General features: G+C 39.8%; 1 protein-coding gene across 1 annotated transcript in view; it reads left to right on the top strand.

The window, feature by feature from the left end:
* The first annotated feature begins 308 nt into the window (after positions 1-308).
* The window catches only part of LOC108630367 (kin of IRRE-like protein 2), a 128926-nt gene continuing 104027 nt past the window's right edge, over positions 309-25207 (top strand). Inside the window, exon 1 of the mRNA XM_018033642.2 lies at positions 309-686. Coding sequence (XP_017889131.1) covers positions 629-686 — 58 coding nt within the window. The 5' untranslated portion in view covers positions 309-628. The remainder of the gene's footprint in view (positions 687-25207) is intronic.

A 25207-nucleotide genomic window follows, 5' to 3' on the forward strand; every position in this document is an offset into this window, starting at 1 on the left:
AATACTCATCAACGATTCTATTATTGTATAATGCTCTGAATTTGCTTGGGTTGAGCGTGTTTCTCGAAAGCATGCCACGCGATTCGAGTTATTTACGCAATAAATTCGCTGTTCATTTTAACGAGAGTGGCTGCGACTCGCGTTAAATCGTGAATTAGTAAGTAAAGGTCGTGAAGGGGTTCGTTGCCTTTTTGGACGAAGATATTCTCGCGGAAAGAGTCGACGCGACGAAACTGCAGAGCGGAAAGCGGGAAAGAGACAGAGGTAGGGGAGGTTGGCCGGTTATCAGAGGGGTCAGATACGTTGGCGCGCGCCAGTCGAAGCCGAGACTTCATCCGCGCAACTTCTCGTCCTTTGTCTATCGCACAACCTTCAACACGTTTCGGACGTGTTCTCCGGTACCGCGGTTTCAATCGCGCTTGGAACGTTCACGCGACACGTACCGCTTTTATTTTATTAAGAACAGTTAAGAAAAGCGCGTTGCGTATTAGTTCCCACTCGACCTCGATTACAACTGACGAATCAAAGAATTTTTTTAAACTACAAATTTGTGTTTACCTGCGGACGTTCTATCTCTGTAATCAAGATCGTTTCGTGTAAGCAGTTCATGTAGAAAAATTAAGAGGCGATGACGAGGGTTCGACGATACAGATTTCTGCCACTCATCGTGCATGTCCTGCTTGGGGGTAAGTTCGGTTTCATACGTAAACACGCGATGATTATCGCACGTGCCAACATTTCGCGCGTTATGAGATAGTTTATAAGGAGTATTGGCAAGTATCTGTACATTTATTACATTTAAATGCTTATAATTTAACATATTACGATACATAATACTATTTTATGTATAAGAGTACGTTGTATCTATCAGAAAAATATGTTGAAACTTCATCTATTAATTCAATTTTAAAGTGAGTGTCAGTGTACGAAGATTTTTAATACGTCTATTAATTACACTACTTTTATCGATATAATGTATACGGAAAAGTTTTGTTTACGTTCACACATAAAACAAAGTTTCATGTATTGTTCCAAAGGAGTTGGAAGTTGGTTTCATCTTATACACGTATATGTCTTTTGTTACGTATTATATTGTAATATCGAATTTAGTATTGCAAAAAGTTGTAATATAACTTTAAAATTGCCAATAAATGATATCGAAATTCTATTAGACTAAAATATGTCCTATTAGATTGTGTGCATGAATGCAATTCTCTTTCGATGCACGTTGACCGTACGGCTCGATGTTTCGTCATGCGAAATTTAAATCCTATCAGTAGAGTAATATCCTTTGTTAGAGTTATATTTGGGAACTAGGCTTAATAAAATCGAACCGTCGCAGACTATAAAAACGTGGCGTAAAGTTGACTCGCATTTCTTTCAATCAGGCTAAGTGGTTTCATGGATGGGAGAAGGAGTCTTGTATGTACTTTTAGAAAATAGAATACCATTGTCGGACGTAGCATTGAACAGTGAAGAAAGCGGAGACTCGACGACGTATTTTTCCCGTTCTTATATTTTCCAAGTTCATATTTGAGCATCCGTATCTCTCTCGCTTTCATAGCGGATCAAAGATTGTTTTTGTGGTTCTAATTCCTTGATTCGTGATATTTTTCCATTCCGCGCGGTTGGTTTCATGTTTACATTGCGTTAGATTGCAAGCTTACGGGTTAATGTATTGTTTGGCTGAATTCGTTAAGTAATGCCTTTTCCGACATTTATCGTTAGTTAAATCACGACTTTCCAATAAAATTATATAACTGAACTATATAGTTTCACAATCTCTACTTTTTCTCTTTTTTTAATTAATTTATCTTCCGAAGATATTATTTACTCATCCAGTTATTGAGAGGAAATCTTGTTTCAGGGTAGAGGAGGAAGGAAACATTTTGTTTCAGGGTAGAGGAGAATGAATACGTCATAACAAATATGAATAGGCAGTATGGATATATTAAAATCAAGGACTTAATTAATATTGAGGATGTGCTTCGCGGCTTATGATTGCATAACTCGTTGGAGAACTTGTCAGGCCATAGAAAGAGAGATTGCACGTCTATTTAAAAAGAATAAAAGTAAAGCGGGAAGGGAACGACTTTAGGGAAGATAGAATAAAGAAAGATGTAACTAGAAGGAATAGTGATCAGATATTCTCACCTCGAGGACTCGCTGAATATGCATGAAACAATCGCATATCTCATGCAATTAGCCGAGAGGCGAATCTTTATTCTTCCTCCATTTTCTTTCCCCTCGCTTTTTTCAAACTTAACCCGGGTCTGTCTCGTTTTCTTCCGTCCGAGGAAGTAGTAGGGAAACTCGTAGCTCTAATCAGAGCGGATTTGTTATTTCCGCGGCTGACCCGACGGGCTCGGCGCCGTTGATGCAAATTGTATTTTGAATCCCATTGAAAACCGAACCTCGGTTCCTCCTTTGATAAACTTCTGTTATATATTGTTTTCTATCTATTCTATTCGTTTTATAATTCCATTTCATTTTGGACATTTCTCTTTTTCTACTTGTTGAATTAAGGTAGATATTTTATCTAAAAATATTACTATTTTATTTTCTTATGCCTTTCTTTTTTTATAAAATTTAATGATAAACATGAGAAATTGAATAATAAGCATAAGGAGAAAGGAGAAAATGTAGTTTTCAATGAATGAATCTTCATATTTCTAAGATCAGAATTATACAGTAAGACGTGAGGAGACAAAAGAGTAGTACATTCAGTGTTGGTTTTTATTTCATAGGTCAGGAAAATATCATTTTGTATGTATGTGCATGAAAATGTTAATGCGTGTACATACATATATACATAAAAATTGTACCAAATGTGGTTGATACCGTCGTGTGGTTGTGTCAACCGATATTCTATTTGCAGGCGGAATACATTCCGTTAGAAAAATCTCGAGTTTCGCCTTTAAACATTAACGAGTTTGAATCATGTCCCAGTAGCTTTCGTTCTTGCCGAAATCGGTGGAAAGACAGAAATGGAGGGAGATGCAGTGTGGTCGCAGTGTGAAAATATGTCCCGTTGACTCGGCAAACATTTTGTTCGCCGTTCTTGGACGATATACCTCACTTTGCCACGAATCCCGAACGGTTTTGCGTTTTCCCGAGGATCCTATTTCTTTCTTTTCTCTTTTTCGGTGAAAAAAAGCGGTCTTCCCGTTCGGTAAAAGAGCCACTTCGGTGACTAGCAAGCCCCGATGTGTTTTCAGAAAACATCCACCGCGATCACGTGCACATCCCGAGCGCGCGTATACCTATATTTCTACGTTTACCTGTTCGATTGAACCGAAGTTATTCTTGCGCTCAGTTGCTGGCCTTAACGAATGTTTTCTCATAATTCGATGGGCTTTCCGACTGAGAAATTTTTAACGTTGATAACCTTATCGATCACGAAGGAAAATACCGTTTGGAATCAAGTAATACCAATATTTGAATGGCTATCGATCAGAATTGAGGTAGGCAAAAATTTATTCGATATACTAATGCTCAAACGAACTGAAATATCCTACTACTGTATTCTATTTATTTAATTTTTGTTATTGATATGATATACACGGTACAATGAAAATCACCGTGAATACTACAAATCTCTTTTTTCTTTTAATTTTCTTTGTAATCAAATTTTAATTTTCTCGGTTCATTACAAATTTTATCCAGTCATACTGCTCAACTAAAGAGATTTATAATTTACACCGAAATGAGACTCGCTGTAAAAATTTGCAAGTCTATTTTCAAGTTATGATAATTTCAAATGCACTACGCGATTTCGGGATACGATGCACGAATGTTTGAGAAGAAGAAAGGAGGAGGATAGGGATTTGATTGCATTCGAATGATTTGTTGCTAGTTTCGTTTTTCATTGAAAAGCTCCAGTGGGTGCGAACCCGGTTAAACGAGTAGACTATTCGGCTACACAGGTGAAAAGTCAAAGTAGCCTTTGTGGGCGGATGATCCCGTTAACGAGCATTAATTCTCTCGTACGGGAGGAGGAAATATGGGTCAAAAGTTAACGGTAAAGCCGCGGATCGGGACGGAAGGACCGCAAAGCGAAGTTTAGGCACCGGGTTCTGAACAAGGCTTTAATCTGTTCCAAGTCCAGTTTCGAGGGTGAGGTGGTGAATCTGCTTTAGCGCCTGGCTCCCTTTGAATCGAGATGGAAACGCGTTTCACGTCGAGATTATTAGTTCTTTCTTCTCTTCTGCGTTTCCATTTTGCTACTGCGGAATTCTGTTCTGAAATATTTCGTTTTAACTGCGGTTGATGTTTAACAGACGTCCAACATGTTTAACAATACGTTTTGACACGAATGAGAATCGCGATGTTCTTTTTTCTTCTTTTTACTCGCGCGACGACAAATCCCCTCATTATTCGAAGATCACGTTGAAAACAAACAAAAATGACGTTAAATATACGTTCTCAAACGGGGATTATGGTAGTTAACGGGTTAATGCGTTCATACTATGTTAATGCACGTTGATTCTGAAATTCCGGCTATTATAATCTCATTCCGAAATAGCTTTTGCCCCGAGAGCAATTTCGCACATTTTCCGAGATACATACGTATACATGTTTTCACAAGACACGCCGCGTGCCATACCATTCGTTTGTAGACTTGCTCATCGTGTACGATCTCGCGTGAAAGATCGCATGTTTTTGTCGATGGGAACATCCCGATAACATGAAGGTCTATTCGTGAGAAACGCGAACAGGGAAAGATATTAGGCGCGCCTCCCGGAGGATTCGAAACAAGATTCAATTTCGCGATCGATCTTTTTTCGCTACGCGATATCTGTATACGCCGTTGAGATTCGGATCGTCGAGAGACAGGGATTCTGAATTATTTCACGTTGCGGCGACGGAAGTTTCCGAGGTGTTGCATTCGCGACTCGCGACGCCCGAAAGTCTTTCCGAAGTTTGATTAAAACCGGAACGAGTCTGGATGCATGTCCGCGAAACCTTTTTTCCCCGTTCCAGACTTTTCAGGTTCCCGCGTGAATTTCGGCCTGTGGGTCACATTCCCCTTGAATAGATAGGACAGTGGTTAAAGTTAGAATTCTCCCTTTGTTCTCGATCTCGCTTAATGGACCGTCCCTTTTCTTTGTTCCTTCTCGGCGATTTTATGTTTTCTTTCCGTGAAAGGAATTTTCTAGAGGTAGTTGAATGTACCATAATAATAGTGATTGAATCGAATTGATATGATCGATATCGAACGGTAACTTACGATGTTGCGAAAGGTTTGTTTGAAAAACGTTTTACATTTGGTAGACTTCTTACTCTATTTACTTGCAATAAGATTGAAAACGACAAGAAATTTTTCAATACCTAACTTATTGTCTTTTGGCCAGAAATAAACACAGACATACGGTGGGTGATGTGTATGTGCGGTCAAAATGGAATTAGTTGAGTGTACCTACTCATGTCTTAATACAGTAATGACTTGCTTAACGTCATATATAAATATCAAAGTTTTATATCAAAATGGTTGAATATTATTAATAAATTATACTAACATGATAACTAAAAAAATTTCGATCTTTGACGAGTTGAAAGTATCACGCGGTGATCGTTGAATCAAGAATGTGCAACGTCAGGAACGCTGGAAATAATTACCGTGACCTGGGAAGCGTGGTAACCGGATGAATTATGTCAGAGGGTCGAGGTGGCGTTATCCGGCGTGTCCGACGATTTGAAAGTCTAATGTGTGCTATAGTAGAATGATTTTTCTGAAAGGGGTCGCGTGGTGTTCCTGCCGTGTTTCGCTCCGCCGGGGCCACCTGTTGGGATACCAATCCCGTAAACGTATTCCCTCCATAAACAATCGAAAAGCTTTTAAGTAATTGTCTTGAAACAAACAGACTTCGAGTCTCGAGGATCTTGTATTTCATTAATCTAGATCTCGAAAGAGGTTCGGAGGTAAAATGTGACCGCCAGGATTGAACAATAGAATTAAATTTGTTGGTACATTACTAAATTATATTACGCGTTTGAATTTTATACACGTAGGAGGATGATAGTAATCGATGTTAATAAAAGCCGCATAAAAATATTTATAACTACGAGAACCGATTTTAAATGAGCGAGAAATTGACCTCTCAAATCGTAGGATAGTTACGTGAGTCTTCTAACATTTGTCAGTTCGACATTTTTTAATGCTTCTTTTTGTTCTATTTCACGGATAACAAACTCAACAAGAAGAATTTGTTTGCCTTCATCAGATCCTATAGACTCATAATAATTTTTAGCTGTACTTGTGTCAGACGAGACAGGGCGATAAATGTCTATGCAGTGAATAAATTCAGATGAATGCCGCGGTAAAATAGTTTCCTGTCCAGGTCGTTTTTTACGTTCGACTTTACGACGAAAAACGGAATGGCAGAAGCTCCTCGACTCTGCAGTAACCTCTAACGACACTGGAACGAATCAGAAATCACCGTGGTCGCGTTGCCGGTGCAAACGTCGACCGTAACTCCTAGTTTCCGTTTCGTAGGAACGCGAGATTCGTTCAATCGAATATAGACGTACGTATGTACTTCGCGTTTTCCATTTTCTTATCCGTTGTTCTTCCGTGTTCTTTTCTCCCTCGACGTGGCACGCGTTACGAAAGATATATTTTCCGGCACGTATTCGGTTTTCGCGTTCCCGAGGAAACTGTAACTGCAGTTTCGAACTTGCGCGCCACGTGCCGCAACAGCTGAGCAAACAATCGGTCCGACGCAACGCAATGTATCACGATCTAGGTCCTAGATTCTAGGAGAACGTGTTTTCCGTGGAACGTTAATGGCGTGAAACCGAAAGCTTATTGGGAAAGATTAAGGGAAAGGAAAAATGGTTTGTTGGCAGAATGTTTTTATGCAAAATGAAAATTCTATAAGCACGTTTTAAAAAATGTACTTCGAAAAATATACTTCAGGCAATAAGTTTGAAAGTACGTTTTGAGTACTTTACACAATACCATATTTTTGCAGATTATATGCTCTGTCCGTATTCAATTGTAGGTTCCGAAATTTTTTATAGATGTGTCAATCGATGCGATTTACGTAGTCACTGAATTATTCCTTTGGAATGTTACATATCGATATGAAATATTTCATTTTGTAGATTTAAATTATACGCATGTACAAAGTTTCATACATGATGCTGTGAGCTACAAACGATTGAAAATGCAGAAAATTGCAAGTTTCCACAGATTTTGGCATGGATTCGTATTTTGGGAAGTGAGAGAAATTGAAGAATTTTTACATGTTTCGATGTGTCCAAATTTTTCTAAATATTTCTTGGTCATTATTGAAAGTTCTAAAAACGTGAAAGATTTTGTCCCGAGCAAAATATTTGCATAATTGAATCAGGAATTCGCGCATAGTGGATCAAGGGGAAGTTTACGCAGTGGCTGTGGGATTTAAAGTTCTCTCGGCAGGAGGTTGCGGTGCATTCTGCCATAGTTTATGGTTCTATCGCTAGGTACACAGGAACGGGAACCGGGTTCTGGTTACAGAGACAGCTGCGCCGTGTTGCGTCGTGTCACCGAGAGTTACGACAATTTCGAAAAACTGTTTTTGAATGTTTACCGGATCTCTCGCAAACTCCAAGATTTTTGGCTCCGTGTTTTCGATGCAAATAATCTCGTTAGACAAACACGCGGAAAAGCTGATCATCCCTTCAAATTTAATCTACGATGATCAATAAAACGGGGATCACGAACGATACCAAATATGCATTTGTTGTCGATAGGCTCTATGATTGGGTTCTACTTTCGTTACGAAAATGCTTGAGTACCAAGTGGATTTTAAGGCAATAAGCAGTCAATTGGCTGGTTCTAAATATTTTAATGTATTAGGACACCTGTTTGACAATTTGGTATAAATTAATGTGAATGAATTTTCATCTTTCTTTACACACCACTTACTCGTACCTACACCATCACCTCGTACTAGAAACTATTCCGGTAGCAATTAATGTCTGAATTTCCCTGGTTTGTGATTACATATAAAATGATAAATGAAAGCCAGTGAATAGAAATTATTATGTGAAAATTGGGTCATTTACTATAATTATTGTATTAATAAAAGATATAAATTAATTGTTTCATTAAGCTTTCGTTTTCAATCCCCAAATTCAATAATTCTATATATCGTTTACGTCGATATTATTAAATAGCTTATATTTTTGTATTAGATTTCCCATTGATACAGATGTACCGTTAATTAACATAACGATGATCGAGAATCCAGTTTAGTTACGTAAATTTGCTTGCGACACGTTTAATGGATGATAGAAAGCATCCGAGATAACACGTGGACGCATTCTAGCCGAAAGTCCGAAACTTTCGCATTCGAGTACGGGAATGTTTCGTCAGGAGAAGCTAGCCCCGGGAATAAAGAGTCGCGCGCGTGGCCGCAAACTTCTATGCAGTCCAAGTACAACCCCCTTTCGAAAAGCTTCGGAATTTCAAACATTTCCAATAGGACGGCCGGCCCCGCGGTGATTTATAATTCCGAGCGAGCGATGGAATTATTAATGCGAAAAGTTCCTCGGGAATCGGGTTTCGTTCGCCTCTTCACGAAATCGGTGCAGGATATATTTTGTCTACGCTTTTCACGAATCCACTTTTTAATTTTAAGTTCTTCTTCAATTTTGATCTTCAAACATATAAGAATATCAGAAAATTTTGGTAATTAATTCGTCACGAGAGACATCGGAAGGTATAATGCATAAGGAAGAAGGTACGCGAGCCATTTGGAAAACGACTGGTTTATTTGCACTGTAGATCAACTCGGTCAAAGAGAATCCGGAATAAAATGCGTTAATTAACGTAGCTGATAAAGTTTTTAAAGCTCGCGAGCCATTTGATCGCGGTGGGACGGATACCGGCGCATAGCGTGGCGGCTCGCCGGCAGTGATTCGAGTCAGTATTGTCTCAGACCGAGAAGCGAACGCGAATGGATTCCTCCGTGATATTTCGCTCCTCCGATTATTTTTCACCGGACAATACGGTGATTAATTTTCCTCTAATTGGGTCGAAAACGAATGACAATCGCTTTTTATCTCGACGTCTGTGAACCGTTAACGTTCATACAAAAGAAGTAAAATTAAGACCCGATTTTTTTGCGCGGAGCGCTGCACCGCGCCGCTGTCAGATTTCAATCGTTGAACCTTTTCTTCATCTAACTCAGCTCTTTTATTCTACGCCTTTTGAATATTCGTGCTTAAAACCGAGTCGGTCGGGATAAAAACTATAATAATTTACGTACTTGTCATACATATATTGTGTTTAAATTTTGCAAATGAATCACAACTGCATTTTATACGCAATCTTGTTTTTTATTAACGAAATGAGCAAAACGGTGTGAAAATAATTCAGAGCAATCGAATCGCGTTGTTTCATCAAAAATGAAATGGTGAGCGTTCGATTGTTTCGATCGCGACATTTTGCTCGGCAAACAACTGCGTCACAGAAAAGTAAAGTGAGGAAGGAAGGAATGGGATGGTTTGTGTTTGTTTTTCAGCGACGCAATGGATAAATTGAATCGAGGACAGGCAGGAGCGAAGAGGGGAGACTGGTCGAATCGAATAAATTCTTAAATTCGTTGCGACTCGTCTGCCCGGGGTGCACGTACCTTTTAATGTTTGCTCTTGCGTGCCTCGCTTCGGTCTCCACTTTTCTCTTCCTACCTTCCGCCCGGAATCGATAAATCGGTGGACCGTGAAATCGCCGCAAATTTTCGATCGTTCGTTCTCCTTGCACGAACACGCCAGAAAAAGAGTTTATTTAACGTCTTTACTACGGCGTGCCGCGTGCGACAGGCGATATGTGATACGTGAAGTACAATAATATAATCAAATTCTTCATATTTTTGGTAGAATATTTTTTTATTAACAGATAAATTAATTAAATTTCTATCAATATATGTTACATTTATGTTACGAAACTGACAATGAATATCAGTGTTTAAAATGAGATTAGGATAAACGGAAACGTAGTAATTGAATTTTTATAAGAAATTCCTACACGTTTTTATTGTTCTTGGAATCATATTCGTGAAAATACGAATCCGTCTGAATATTCGTATGATTTGATCATGACGATTAATTAATTGATGACTCGCACACAACGTTGTTTAAACAATTTCGTCCAAGTTTTTTTTTCTGTTACTCGGCGTCGGTTTTAGGAAATCACGCAGGTTTCAAACATTCGCTATTTGAAAGCGGACAGATAATCGTTTCTCGCACTCGTACAAGATAGCTGCTACTCGGAAACTGTTCCAAGCGCTAAAGGGAATGTCCGGAGTCGGTTAATTGAATCCTTTCTGGTCGCCGAGGAGCAGAAGCGCGTGGAAATTCGCGTGTTTACCTCCGCCTCAGTAAATCGACCGGATGGAACGATGTTTTATCGTCGCCGTAGTTGTGTGAATGTGCATGCGTGTGTCTGTGGAGATAGCCGCGGCCACTGTAACTTTTGTCACTCGGCGCTAGCTCGTTTGTTTGTTTGCCCGTGCGCCGCGCGCCGTTCTCTTCCCCCGCATCCCTCCCACATGCCAAGAGAATTTTATTTATTCGGTTGAAAAATTTGTGGCCACCTGGTCGCTCTCTCCACTCCTCGCCCGATTACCTCGGCTATCCCCGCGCTCAAAATAAAATAATTCGACCGTTCGATATTTTCCACCCAACCTGCTACGATTAGCCGCTGCGTTTTCTATTTACGCATCCATGAACTCTTGTAGTTCTGTTTCATCGCTGAATGGATAAAACTAGATAAATATTGATTTCTAAAAGTCTGATCTTATTATCGCGATGATTATTGTAGTGATAAATGATTATATTTTTCATTCATTTCGTATATTAATTATGTTTACATTAATAATTAGATCATTACATTATTCTACATATATTAAAAATCGTGAGTCCTAGACTCTGTCAGTTCTCTAAATGGTGCGTTTACAATTGCACTGTTTCGTTTAACTGCTATTCAACTATAATTATCATATTGTTAAATGATGTCACAATGTCTTTACTATAAATTTTGTTGGCAGAAGGCAAAACATAATATATGGTTTTCAAACTTCAAAATAACGTTTCATGTCCATTGATATTTATAAACGTTTGGAGATTGTTTATCGCATTACATAGTATGGGAAACTAATAATATTCAAATACAGATAAGTAACTGATTTGTAATAGTATGTCTATTGTATGACTGCTTCGTTAATTCTTTTATTCTCGACAAAAGTGCATAAGTATGATTAAAACGAATAAGAAAAAGATCATCTCATTGTGCATTTAAAAGCTGCATGCTATGAAAGATACACATTGGTATCGCGATTGTTTCTTGTAGCGTATTTTCCTGCCGTTACGATGTGGTAAAAAAAAGAATGATCCATGCGTTTTAAAGAGTGACCCCTTTTCCCCTTTCGCTCCAGAGTTTTTTCAGGCGAAAAAATGCCTACGGTACGATTCGGGTGGTTTTCGTCGATCAATCCTGCGACAATATCGTCGGTGTTAGCGGTGTCGAGGGGCGGTTGGCCGGGGGTAGGGGTGGCACCGATTATCGGAACGTCTGTTTTCCGAGCGAACGATTATCCCAGCCAAACGACGCATTCCAAACACGTGTTCGTGTTCAGGCTCGTACAGTCCGCACCGCAGACCGATATCTCATCGAACGTTAATCTGTTCGTGATGAATTTTATTTGCAGATCCGTGGGGAAAAAAAATCCGTTCTAATGTTCAACTGATTGCAATATGTTACGATTAGTAACAATAGTATTTCACTTATAGAACGTGCGTACATACTTCCAAGTGTGGTTGTACATCAAACAGGAAAAGTTCATCATCTTTATGTTCGCATTTAATTTCTTGTTTTGTTTTTTATTATTCCATTGGACGTTTGAATTGATATTCAAAATTCTTTTACGTTTTTTTGTGACGGACGTCTTTTTAGCAATTTGTGATAACATTGATATAATGATTCCATTTCCCTGTTTTGTATCTGCTCAGACATAATTTTCAACTGTAGAAATAGATTGAATGCAGCAATGCAGAAAATGGTGCACTCCTAGATTACGAGATTTGTGGAACATTGTCGGGGCACGTTTTTACGGTAGAGACTGTACGATCTGTTCGCGTTTTCTACCACGCACGATCGGGGACACGGGCATTGTGCTTCGGCGACTGGTGCTCTCACTCGCGACCGGAGGATAAACCGGCTAATGATGGCCTCCTCGCCTCGTCCCGATATTCAATTTGCCCGACTTTCCACGCCGATATGGGTCGGGCCTTCTCTTCTCCTGGACGTGTTCCACGTCAAAAGTTTCTCCGGGCCGATATACTGTATTATACACGTGTATTCTGTGTTTCAGATAATATCGAATCGTACCCGCTGTAGCTTTATAAGCTAGGAAAATTGGATATTTTGCTTTGGGTTCTTTTTGAATTGACCGATGCAACGAATGCGTACCCTGGAAGCTAGTATACATGTACCATAGACCGGCTCGCGATTTATGTCGACGTGAATTCTTTTATCATACTTTTTTTGACGAAAGCTTCTCTCACGGTTGTAATATAATTTTTCTGACGAGCCTGGAAAAAATTACGACCAGGTAGGGTCGGGAAAAAATATTATATCGGACGTATACGCGGACGTGCAGTTCTATAAAATTTGATGTCCCGCTGGACCAATTACTAGTCGCGAGTGTTATGTAAATTTCCATTTGCTTGGAAATCGCGTATCTATTGATAACGTTCTATCTCGAGGAATTTGGAGTGATAATTATGTATAAACGAAAATGCATGTATTGGAGGTAATAAAACTTAATAATAAGCATAGGGACAAATAGAAATATCGATATATTTTGCGAAAAATATAATACAAGATAATTAAATTGATAAATACAAGAACATATTTATAGAAAGTTCGTTTTCATAAATTTAATAAATACGTATATGTAGTTCTTTAATTGTTGACTCGCTCGGTCTTAAATTCAAAAGTTAATACTAGAAGGAATCATGATTTTCACAGCGAAATTCAAGTTTAATCTCTTTCGTACTGTTTCTAATCTGATCGCGAGATAAGGTTGAAATAACTAGTTTTTACGACGAGCTCTTCAATTAGGTGTCAGGGTTTAAACTCGCTGTGGTATCGAGTTATCGCGTGGCTTCTCCCTGTTTCCCTTGCTCCTTGGCGCTATTCTACGAAATAGACTGCTAGAGACAAGAACAATCGAAACTTGGCCGGCAAGTAATCCTCGGTCTCATCTCAGTCTCAGTCTCAGTTTCTCAAACCGGAGCCCCAGTCGCTCCTCTCCCTGTTAAACGGTTCATTTCCATTTGCTTGGAAATCGCGTATCTATTGATAACGTTCTATCTCGAGGAATTTGGAGTGATAATTATGTATAAACGAAAATGCATGTATTGGAGGTAATAAAACTTAATAATAAGCATAGGGACAAATAGAAATATCGATATATTTTGCGAAAAATATAATACAAGATAATTAAATTGATAAATACAAGAACATATTTATAGAAAGTTCGTTTTCATAAATTTAATAAATACGTATATGTAGTTCTTTAATTGTTGACTCGCTCGGTCTTAAATTCAAAAGTTAATACTAGAAGGAATCATGATTTTCACAGCGAAATTCAAGTTTAATCTCTTTCGTACTGTTTCTAATCTGATCGCGAGATAAGGTTGAAATAACTAGTTTTTACGACGAGCTCTTCAATTAGGTGTCAGGGTTTAAACTCGCTGTGGTATCGAGTTATCGCGTGGCTTCTCCCTGTTTCCCTTGCTCCTTGGCGCTATTCTACGAAATAGACTGCTAGAGACAAGAACAATCGAAACTTGGCCGGCAAGTAATCCTCGGTCTCATCTCAGTCTCAGTCTCAGTTTCTCAAACCGGAGCCCCAGTCGCTCCTCTCCCTGTTAAACGGTTCATTTCCCGTGGGGTGTAAATCAGTATTGTCGCGGCTATTCCGTGTACAAGCTGCTGGTTCACTTGTAGAGAAAGTTTGACAATCTCAGAGTATCGGATTAACGAGTCTGCCGACGCGATGGAACGAGAACGGAGGGATAGATTCGGGCTAACGTGATCTACCAGGCTCGACGATAGTGACCAGAGGACATTAATTAGTCATCGGATCGAAGGGAACGATGATAACTTCGTGCAAGGACCTTGTACAGTAGGTACCTTAGTGCTTGATTCAAGGACACTAATTAATAAAACAGCTGGGAATCTCGAGAGTCGATCGTACTTTTTAATCGTTTCCGAGAAGTATCGGCTAGTTCCTGATTTATTTCATTCATTACCAATATTCTGGTGATATTTTACTAAAAAGAAGTGACAAATATTCCTTCACTTTATCTATGGAACCTTCATTTAATTGTATTACATTTGACAGTCTTTTTTCTCTCTCCTAGCAATTTATCATTCAAGTTATAACTTCACGATGATTTCATTAATTATCTTTTGTAGTAATATAATGTAGTAAACGTTAATCATCTTTGCAAAAATAGATCTCCTCACCGAAGTATGATTTGTATTTTTCGTACCCATGAAACTACTAGTTAATGCAATGAAACGTGTTAAGTACATGTTTCTCACGAAACCTGTCAGTCCGGGCTTTTCAATCGGAAAACTTTACAGTGTTTCTCCAATCAATGTTCTCCTCTCTTTTCTCTCACTGTTTCTCTCCTCCTCTCGTCTCACGGATGACTAACATTATCGTGCCATACCACGCGGCTGGCTTCCAACTTTGAGAGCTCAGCCTTAATGAAGAATATTCCTGAAATGAAAACTGCCGGTGGTACTCCTGCGGAGTTATATTGCATCCCCAGGGAGAAACAAGATCGTACCTACTCTATAAACCGGCGATTCTCCGCGAACCGTTTCCAGACATTGCGTCGCACCGCACTGCGTATATTTACTTATTCCATCGGGACGAAATTCGGGCAAAACGGTGTTCCGGGATCCGAGTTTAGACCGAGTCGTCGGTTTGATAGTTTACGTTCGTTATTCGCGGCGTATTCTTTTTTTTTCTATCTTTAAACGGATGCTAGTTGTTTCGTAAGCGAAACTACGGAGATACATATACCGCGAAGACGGGTGAATCTCGGAATCGAGAAGGAATTCAATTTAGGTATACCGCTAATTGGTTGGATTAGCTTCCGTTTCGCCGTGCACCGGTAACGATGCGAAAGCCCCGCAAAATCCGCTTTATTAGATGAGCAAATGAAGACACGTAGAGGACGTAAATTTGCGTTTTGTCTCGAAATCTCCTCCTCATTCTAAACGGGAATCTTGTATCAGACGATACTCTGGGTTCATTATGTTCAGTATCGTGTAGTTCACTTGAGAGTCACTGTTGTAACGATTATCTATACAATTTTGTTCTACATATAGGAGAGTCAATGAAACATAAAATAAATGATTATTTTTGTTTCATTACAAGATGTTTTAAATGAATTTTGTATGTGAATTAATGCACTTTATACTCTAACAAAATTTTATTTAGTTTCTCGAAGCTTTTTTTATAAGATCAGTTAATATTATACTGTTTTAGATAATAGTTCTTATTGATATCTATACCTATAGATATGTAGGACTTGTTCTGGTTAAAAAATACCGGAATAAAAACAATGTAAATGCAACAGAACGTGTTTTTAGACAAGATGTCATGAACAGCCTCGTGCGATTGTATAATTGACGTTTTAACCAAGGATATCGTCCCTCTTTTTTCGTTAAGAATCTCTCGGTCCTGGTCGCCGAGCTTTTGTTCTAACGTTGTTATAATTACGTTTCGTTTCTTTCACGAGCTTTGAAATCGTGCAACAATACGCGAAGACAAAGCGTACTGGAAGTACTGCGAGGTTTTTTCCTCGTAGTCCACAGCTTATTTATAGAAACTGAAAGAGAATTTGAGCAGGACATAGCGTTCAGGGCAATGAACTGAATCACCGCGCTGGAAAATGGAAATACGTGGAAACATCGCAGTTTGCGATTCACGACGCTCTGATAATGCGTGTACTAACAAACGCAAATCTTGGTGTAACTGTGGTGGAGTTGGCAATATCCGGACCCAAAGTCGCAATATGAGACGTCAGTCTCAAGGCTGTTTGGTTTCAATCTGTCGTAGTGCTTTTGATACCGTTATACCAGATCAAACTGTTATCAGCAGATATATCTAGAGTTACATGAGCACTCGGATTCCAACAGCTGATTCTATTATAATATTAACAAAATCATTAGAAGCTCTGTTTTCTATTATTTCTGTAATAATATACATAATTTGAATATAATTTATGAATATAATATGGTATTAGGATTTATGACTATATTTTTAATCGATAAGTAAAAGAAATAAAAATAAAAGATATGAACGCTTCTCTACCTTAATGAGCGAAATTAGTGAATATCTAGGACATAAAAGAATACCGCGATGATAATAAAACCTGCTTATCGCGTGGTAGAGGCTTTACGAAAAAAACCTTCGGTTGAATCTCGTTTATTTACAGTCCGTAAGAGTATTGTACTTTGTCGGAGGTTCCTTTGTCGGCCGATATCGACGAGAACGGATTGAATCTGCAGGAAGTCACGTACACGGGGGTGTAAATCACGCGAGTCTCCGAGAGGGTTGCGACGTTTAGTGCGCGCACGAGGCGAGGGTGCCAGGCGAATCGTGTGCGCGTGCCTTCTGCATATTTATACGCACGTATCCGACGCGCGGATTTCTATTCTCGCACGAATGCAGCGAGCGTTTTCTTTCTTTAATCCTTGCGCTAGCTCTGGTTGAGCGACATGTCTCTTTATCTGAAAATTAGTGCAAAATCTGTGTACTGATCGCTGGTTAACATTTGTAACTGTACTTATAAAACCAAAAAAGTTGAACAATTTATACATAAGGTGATTAGAAAATAGCGGAGGATTTATGTTCTGTCGACTAGAGATAAATAATTACGTGTGACCGAATTTAATTGAAGTCAAAAGAAGACACAGTTCTTCCCGTTGCTAGACGATCCATTTGTTTTGGAATTATCGATAAGGCGGAGAGGAAGAGTAACGATATAATTTCTTTTTTAATCTCGTGGTCGGAAACCGTCTCGCCGTGACTGCAAAGAAGTCAAATGAAAGGGAATTAAAAAAGGCCGGTACGATGCGGGACGGAGGTAAGAAGGGCGAAGGGAAGTTCTAATAGGTTCCGAAAAAAAAGGAAAGCGAGTCGGGAAAGAAGTTTCTCGAGAGCGAAAACAAAATTTAATTAAAGCAAGCCCGCCTGCACCGTGCCGCGCGCCGTCGCACTCGGTCTCGCGGCTAAAAGAGCTCCTCGCCGGATATGCCGCTATTAAATTCGGCCTCGCAAATCCCTACTCGCCCCAAGAGAAAATCGGTAACTCTCTCTATCGTTGCGTCTAGCAACGCGAATAACCAACGTTATCGCTTCGACGTATCCGTAAACTACGAAGAGACAGTGCAGCGTCTCGCCCCCGAGGCTTTTTCACCCTTCTCTCGATCCGCTATCCATTCCAGCCCCCGCGGTGAAACATTGTTTGGAACTTCCGGCGACGGTTCGTGGACACGAGGGGTTAGGAGAAAGTGAAGGAAAGTGGCGACGAGATGGCAAAGGAGAGGGTGGTAAAGGGTCGACGCGGTGCAAAGAGAGGGATGAAATGCCGAAGAGGGGCGCGGCGCACGGGCTTAGGTACATACATACACGTACGTGAGAGGAGGAGTCATTCTATGGAAAAACAAAGGGCTGATATTTTTCCTGGCGCTGCGCTGCAGGTCCTCGATATGGTCTATCCCGAAGCGGCTGCATCCTGTCTCTGCGAAGTGCACGAACGTGTTCCATTTTCATCCTCTATGTGCATGTTCGAATTCGGGTTGAAAAACCTGCCCGGAAACCCGGCAACCGAACACGACCACCGAAATTATTCGAAGAAATACCAAAATTATGAAATGCGGACGCATTAGAGATTAAAGCTCGTTTCAACGGGAGCAATGTTAATAAAAGATTTTCATTATCTCGTGCTTCTTAAAATTTTTATCTTCTAAAAATAGTAGTTAATTGCGTACGCTTTAAGAAAACGTTAACGTAGCAGATTCTTTGTATTTGGATTGGACACTTTAGTATTAAATTACGGCCGTTCTATTATTCGGGAATTAGAAAAAGTAAAGATGTCGGTTTCGTAATGAAGAGCGAAAGTAAAGGGAAAAATTCAGAGTAAAAAGTACACTTCCACTCATTTACAAGAAACTCCCCCGTATGCCTACGTAGATGATATGTAGTACTTTGTCAAAAATGGAATAGTTTTCCCATTTGTTTGTTCGTCGGATAACTATATAGGGAAGACTTAAAAAAAAAATGGAAATTCGCGAGTATTGTGCTGTTTTCGAAATTCAGCTGCGTGGTCGTCGATTATTTCCCGGTCCGCGCGTAATTAAACGATTCGCCGCTCCGGTCAAAGTACTAATTACCCAATGTTGCGCTAATTATTCACCGTTATCGTGGAGCGAATAATCAGTAGACGGAGCGTTCAACGCTCACTTCGTTCCAGGAAAATTCGAACCGCGCTGTGTGTCCGATCATAAAAAGAGAACACTGAGTGAGAGGTTCTCCTAGAAAAATCTCTGACGCAAGGAAGTTTCACAGTCTTTTTTTCCCAGGGAAATCCCGGCTAAAAGAAAATGTCGGACGACGCATTGCCACGCTGACTCCGCTCTAGTCATTTCCATATGTATAGCCACCAGTCTCGAAATTAACATATTCTGCCGCTCGTTACAACTATCTCTCTTTCCCTCTTTTTCTTTTTGCTCTGTCCTTCGTTTTTGTTAACGTTTATTTCGCCCGGCTCTCTTTAAATCTCACCAGTCGCTGCTGCCTGTCGCCCGACGACGTTTTGCATATTTATTTGCACGTATACAGGTAATTTGCAATATCAGCAGTGGCTATATATTTTTTTTCTCCTATACATCCTCCTCTCTTTCAACTGAATAGATATTATAACAGAGTCTATCAAACGTAATTAAGGATAAAATGTAGAATTAATGCTCTATACGTTTTAAAGTCGTACTTATTTGAAAATTCAACATGTTCTCTAATTATCATTTTGTTGTGTCCTACCATTAAAAAATTTATCCTGGAATGATCTAAGTAAATAGTCATTATCGATGCGTCCATTAGTATCTTTTGCTTACCTCTGAAAATGTCTAAGATTAATGGGGAATATAAAATGCAAACTGTACGATACTGTGGAATATGAAATCATCATCAATCACAGTAACTATGATTTATAGATTAAATTATTAAGTTTAGGAATATTGTCCCTCTGTAGTGAACGCTAGAATTACTTTCCATAATCTGTTGACAATGTTATACGTGACATGGAAATTATAATTGAGCATTGCAGGCCCAGGAAAATGCATTGGTTGCTAGGTCTACTCGTATACCTAATCTGTGTTATAACTACTCTTGATAGAAAATGAATTACGTGTGCGAACTCTGGCTAGTTTCTTCTACGGTGGAATACGTGGAAACTCGATCCGCGGAACGATCATTTCCGCACGAGCGTTCGCTCCGAAGATTCGCAGGATCCTTGCGTCCCTCGAGTATCCACTCGAAAACGTTTCAATCGCATCCCTCATCCCCCATCGGGTTCCGTCGCGTTGCGCTAAAAGCGTTCCGCCGATAGAGAGATGTGTCAGGAACGGGCCACGTCGTCGCGGCAACAGTTCAGTTGCATTTTTCCAAACGATCGACACCCGACAAAACTTTTGCGCCTCGTTCTTCCCCTCCATATTATTATGCTTCCTTTCCTCCTCATCGTTTTTCTCTAGTTCTCTCTTTCGTTGTCCTTCTCAGTTCTCCCCTAGCCCTCCATATATTTCGACGGCAGCGAGAGGAACGAGCGGGGTCGGAGTCGCGATGCGCGTACGTGATGCCGCATTTACATAACGCCGGTGCAAATTGTCAATGCAGCCGGGTTCGGAAATAAAATATGCGTTGCTGTTCCTAACAGAAACGGTCTCGAACCGGGGAAGTGGAAGGAGAGGATCGCAAAAGGGTTCCTTCTCCTCGGAGCACGTGGCACGGGTACGCCGTGCAGCGCACCCGAAGCAGTCGGAAGAGCCTAGGAGGGCACCGTTCGCGGGTGCCCGTGATTTAAGGGGTTGTGCAGACGAATAAATTTTCACGTGAAAGCCGCAGGAATCGCGCGCACTCCGCGCGGAAAAATACCTGCTGTGTTTGCAGTTCCTATCTCTTAGGTCGTTTCATAAATCCTGTTGCTTTTTCATTACCCATTGGTGCTTCGCTTTTTAAGCTAATTGACGAAACGGTTAAAAAACGACAATTAAAAATGTAGATTAAAAACGTTTCTGATATTGTACACTTTATGAATTATAGCGATTAGTATAATTGTAGTGGCTGGAGTTAATGCTTATGTACATATCTGCAAACGTGAAGAACAAGTTAGGAATAATTTTCGCTGTTCAGAAAGACGACATTTAATCTGAAATATGTCCAACGTCGGAAATTATTTTAATTTCAAATTGTCGTTACTACATTTAATGAAAGAGGACGTACTTATAATTAAACTTTATAATACAATTCTTTTTTTTTGTAAGCCCGTTAAACTTTCGATAAAGAAATAAGCGGTTAAAGCAATGAAGCAACGCCTACGATTATCCGACGAAAAGCGGGAAAGAAAGTTTCCTTTCTTTCTCCTCTTTCCGATTTCTCGTTTCCGTAAAATTTTCTCATTTTGTACGTTTTTCGACAGCCTTCGATTCTCCATCGACGCTATACCTTTTCCTTTTCCAGCAACCTCGCTCGCCGTATCGAGCAACTTTTTTCAAACTTTCTAACGACCCGCGAGCTTCGCACTGTTGTTTATTTTCGGTCAGTGACTGTACACAAAAGCTCGCACGCCGCGCTTACGTTCGCTCACGCTTTTTCTCTCGCGCATTTTTCAACCGTCTTTCCACGGTCACGGAAAGTTTCCGCGAATCTAGTATTGGACATGGATGAATCAGAGCTGCGATAAAACTTTAAACAGACTTACGTCCTGATACTTCTTGATCACTTTAATTTTTTTCACTCTGGAAGATGCAAAGATAATAAAATATGAAATTAATTATTTTTCATATATGCACATCTTATTATTGGATTAATACACGTTAAATGTCAGATTGTTTCTGAAGTTTGTGAATCATCTTTTACGAATAATTCTTATTGTTTCAGACAATCGAACTCTATTAGTTGTTTTTAATTGTCTGGAGCTAATTTGATCAAAGATTGAAGATGCACGCGAAGATACGTGCGCATGCGGCTTGTCGCGTCGGGTGCAAGTGAAATTGAACGGTTTAATCCGCGCGGTGCCAAATTATTGGCCAACGCTGCGAGGTCACCGACGAAATTGACGCTGACGAGTTCTTCGGTCAGGTCCTGTCCCATCGAATTCACGATCTCTTTATTCCCTTCAATAGAAGCGTTTGATTTTCTCTCACGCGTGTTATGCGTTTGCTGTTATCAACAATTTTGAATTTTATGTGATGATTAATTAAGTATTCGCTTTTTGAACAAAAATTTCTCTGATCTTGATTTATAAGTAAGACCTAAAGACCTTATATGCAATTTAAAGCTAGTCGTCAAGTTCATTCATCATTTGAACATTATAACTGTTATCTAATTATTTTTATACGAAATTAGTACTTATAATTTTTGCCAATTGTTTCAAACTCGAATATCTATTATTAAGAAATTTCGACTTATATGTAACTGATTAAATTGTTTCAGTTTTGCGAAATTCTTTATCAATCAAGTCTAAAAGTCGATCAAATCAAATAATTTACTATTTACTATAAATTCAATATTACACACATGTGATATTGTTACAAGCATGTGTTTTACACTAGACATATAAGTACGTATTTAATGTTTAACAATTTCAGAAGTATATTGATCATAGGGTAGGGGAATATTCTACGTCACGTTCTGAACAATTCCGAAGGTATTAAAGAAAAGACATTCGTGTACCGATGAAAGATATCTGTTTCAAAGTACGTATCGATACCGATGACAACGGGATGGTTAGACAATCGCGATCGTATCTTCATTTATCCAAACGAGAACGACGACGTTTCGGTCCATTTTACTTATCTTCGTGATGCGTCGCACACCCTTTCAATGGCTAGCGCATATAGGAATCGCGTGTACGCGTCTCGCGCCATATATAAAATCTGCCAAGCGCAGGGAGAAAGAGACAGTCAGTCAAACACTGTTCAGCGGATGCGGACGGATAGTAGACGCACGGGCATGGGCTTGGGGTTCAGCGCGGGCGTAGACGTATGTTCCACGCGTGGTCCCGCGTGGTACCCTTCGCGTTGCCATACAGAGCTGACGATGCGTTTAATTAAACCGGCTGTCGCCCGGCTCTTGGCATTGTTCCCCGGGTGCCTGAAAAGTTCTGTCCTGGACCACTACCGCGCCGCGACCCATTGTTAAGCACAAACTCCTCTCGTTTGCGCGCGCACTCCGCCGCCAACAATACCCTGTTATTTGTTGCTCATTTGACGGACAACAGAAACATATCAGTCAGTCGGTATCCCCGTCCAACCCCGCGTCGTCATTTCGATTCGTTTGGACGAGTAATGCGTGCTTCATGCTGCGTGCATCCTAGCCATCCCTCTTACCGTTTGTTCGTTCGAATGTTTTCTACTCTGTCTGGGATTATACCTGGGGTGGTTTCGAACCATCGAAAATCATCTCCCCTCGATGCTGCCATTTTACGAAATGCGTTTTAATACGTATGCCAATTTCCATTTTCCAATGTTAAACGCTTATGTAACTGTGTAAATTAAAAGATCACAAAATAACAACTTGATATATTAAGATAGACCATAGATCGTGTAATTTCAATACTCTTTTTTATGGTTGAATGATGAACTCTGAACATCCTTGCATAACTTTCTGTTGTTTCTCACAATTTTCTCACGGAATACTTCACTCGTTGTTTTATATTCCGTCGTAAAGAGGAGTTGTTGCCCGAAAGTCTACCTCGTCGCTTCTTTCGAGAGCCTGCGACTCTGATACCTTGTCCTTGAATGTCGTTTGCTGTGCATGGATGGTAAGCTACATCTACGACTTTTGGCTTATGTGTTACTTACGAACAAGGCAGATCCATGTTTCTTCAACAACATCGTGTGCGACTCTTCTAAGGGCTCCTGTTTCTCGTTATTAAAAGAAATATTTTGTCGAGTGGCTGAAAGATTAAATTGATGCATAACAAATATCATTCTTCAAACATAAAGACGAAGTATCAAATAATTTGTCAGTTACTGTCCTACATTCACAAATGATTGAATAATATTGTTATTCCGATTGTATTAGAGATTACACTATACATATAAGTCTAATTGAACGCTCATAACAGAAATAATCCTCGAGAAGCTGAAAAATTTAAATCAGAGAAACAAAATGTTTTATATGGACCAATGTAGTAAATAAATGGTAATAAAATTCGTGAATGGCTCGAAAATGTTTAATTGATTTGGAATACATTAGCAAAAGGGATCAAATTGAGAACCGTTTTAAATAGCTTAAAGGGAAGCCCGCGTGAGTGTTTGCGTACTAATCCATCGTACCTTCGTCTAAACGAGTCGAGTCAACTGTTCGCTCGAGATGGAAGCGAATTTTCGGTTGGCTTGTGGTCGCTTCGTCGATAGTCGAGGCAATTTGCCGAGAGGAACCCGGTTTCGGATTTGCGAAATATTTCCAAACGTAGCGGGTTTGAGTTCGGGCGGCCGTGCCGACGCCCTGGAGAACGCAAACAATCAAAGCCAGCTTCGCTTTTAATGCGATAGAGTAATTTCCATTCGCCGCGAAATAATTTTTTTTTATCCGGCCACCCCAATTTTCCAAGCTCAATATGTATCCTTTTTCCCTTTTGCTTTCGCTCCTTGGAATTCTTTTCGTTCCTCTTTTTTTTTTCCGTTAGCCGTCCGAACGGTTCGCTCGTGTCGGACCGGTCAGTCAGTCCATCAAGTTCGTTACGTTCGCATTCAGCTCGTGAATCTGGGTCAGCGTCGAATCCGAGAGAATTGATAGTTAATTAAGAACGTTTGTTCGAAGAGAAACGTCCATGCGAGTTGAATGGAACCTTGGGATGAAAATTCTCTGTGTCTTTTCGATTTATTCCATAAGCAATTACTTACTGGATACAGTTCTCATTGCTCAAATTTCCACCTCTCCTTTTACCGATGTGTACTTGTTCTATTAATTTCGTTCGCATTGAGTCTCGTACCTTGGATAGTTAACGACTAATTGCACAAGCGTCAATGCTCGCTGCTGTTCTTGCTCGTGAATTAGCGTAAGATTCGCCGTTTCGACGCTGGAATGGTCGGATTTTGTCAACATTAATAAAATGACAAATAATCATACGTAACTCGTTAAATATCGAAATTAGAAGGAAAACAACTTTTATTTGAAGCATTTTTCGCAATTTTGAAAAAAAAAAATTTTCGTCAGCGTCAATACTTAATTAGATATTTCCTTCTATACTTTTTAGCACGTAGCTATTTATTATTAGCATTATTCTTCCGACGTCTGATTTGTTTTTAATTATAGGAAATGCGTTTTTCTAAGGTACATAAACTTTTGGGATTGACTGTATAACCAATACATCCTTACTCCACGTTTCTTTTTTTCCTTCCGATTTAAAAACTCGCTTCTATCAGTATTCACATCCGCGAACTTGCTTAAAAGGTATTATGGTTAATAACCATACAGTACACACGCACGTGCCAAGCCACGGGGATTCGTTTCAATTCAACTTCATTCAATGTGCTCGCGACGGAATAAACGACAGTGCATCGAGTTTAACGTCCACGGAATAAGCTTCTGTTTTCTTTGGTAAGGCGTCGTGCGCTGCGTCGGTGTAACGTTCTCGAGAACGGGAGAATGGCGAGACGAGCGAGCGTAATTGAAAAGAGTACACCGATTATGGTCTCTTCTCTCGACAGCATTCTCTTGTTCGCTCGTACCCAAATCCATCCTACGATTCCAGTTCGTGCAACAGAAAACCGCGCGCCGTTGTCTATCACTTTTACAATCTCGGTTTCACGTTCGATTATTACATTGGATTAGTGTACATGAAATATCGTTTTCTTCAAGCATAATAGATACTCCTATTGATTCGAATAGTTAGTTTTTAC

The sequence above is a fragment of the Ceratina calcarata genome, unplaced genomic scaffold, assembly GCF_001652005.2.
Source record: "Ceratina calcarata isolate Rehan_Ccalc_2016 unplaced genomic scaffold, ASM165200v1 scaffold72.2, whole genome shotgun sequence".
Taxonomy (NCBI): Eukaryota; Metazoa; Arthropoda; class Insecta; order Hymenoptera; family Apidae; genus Ceratina; species Ceratina calcarata.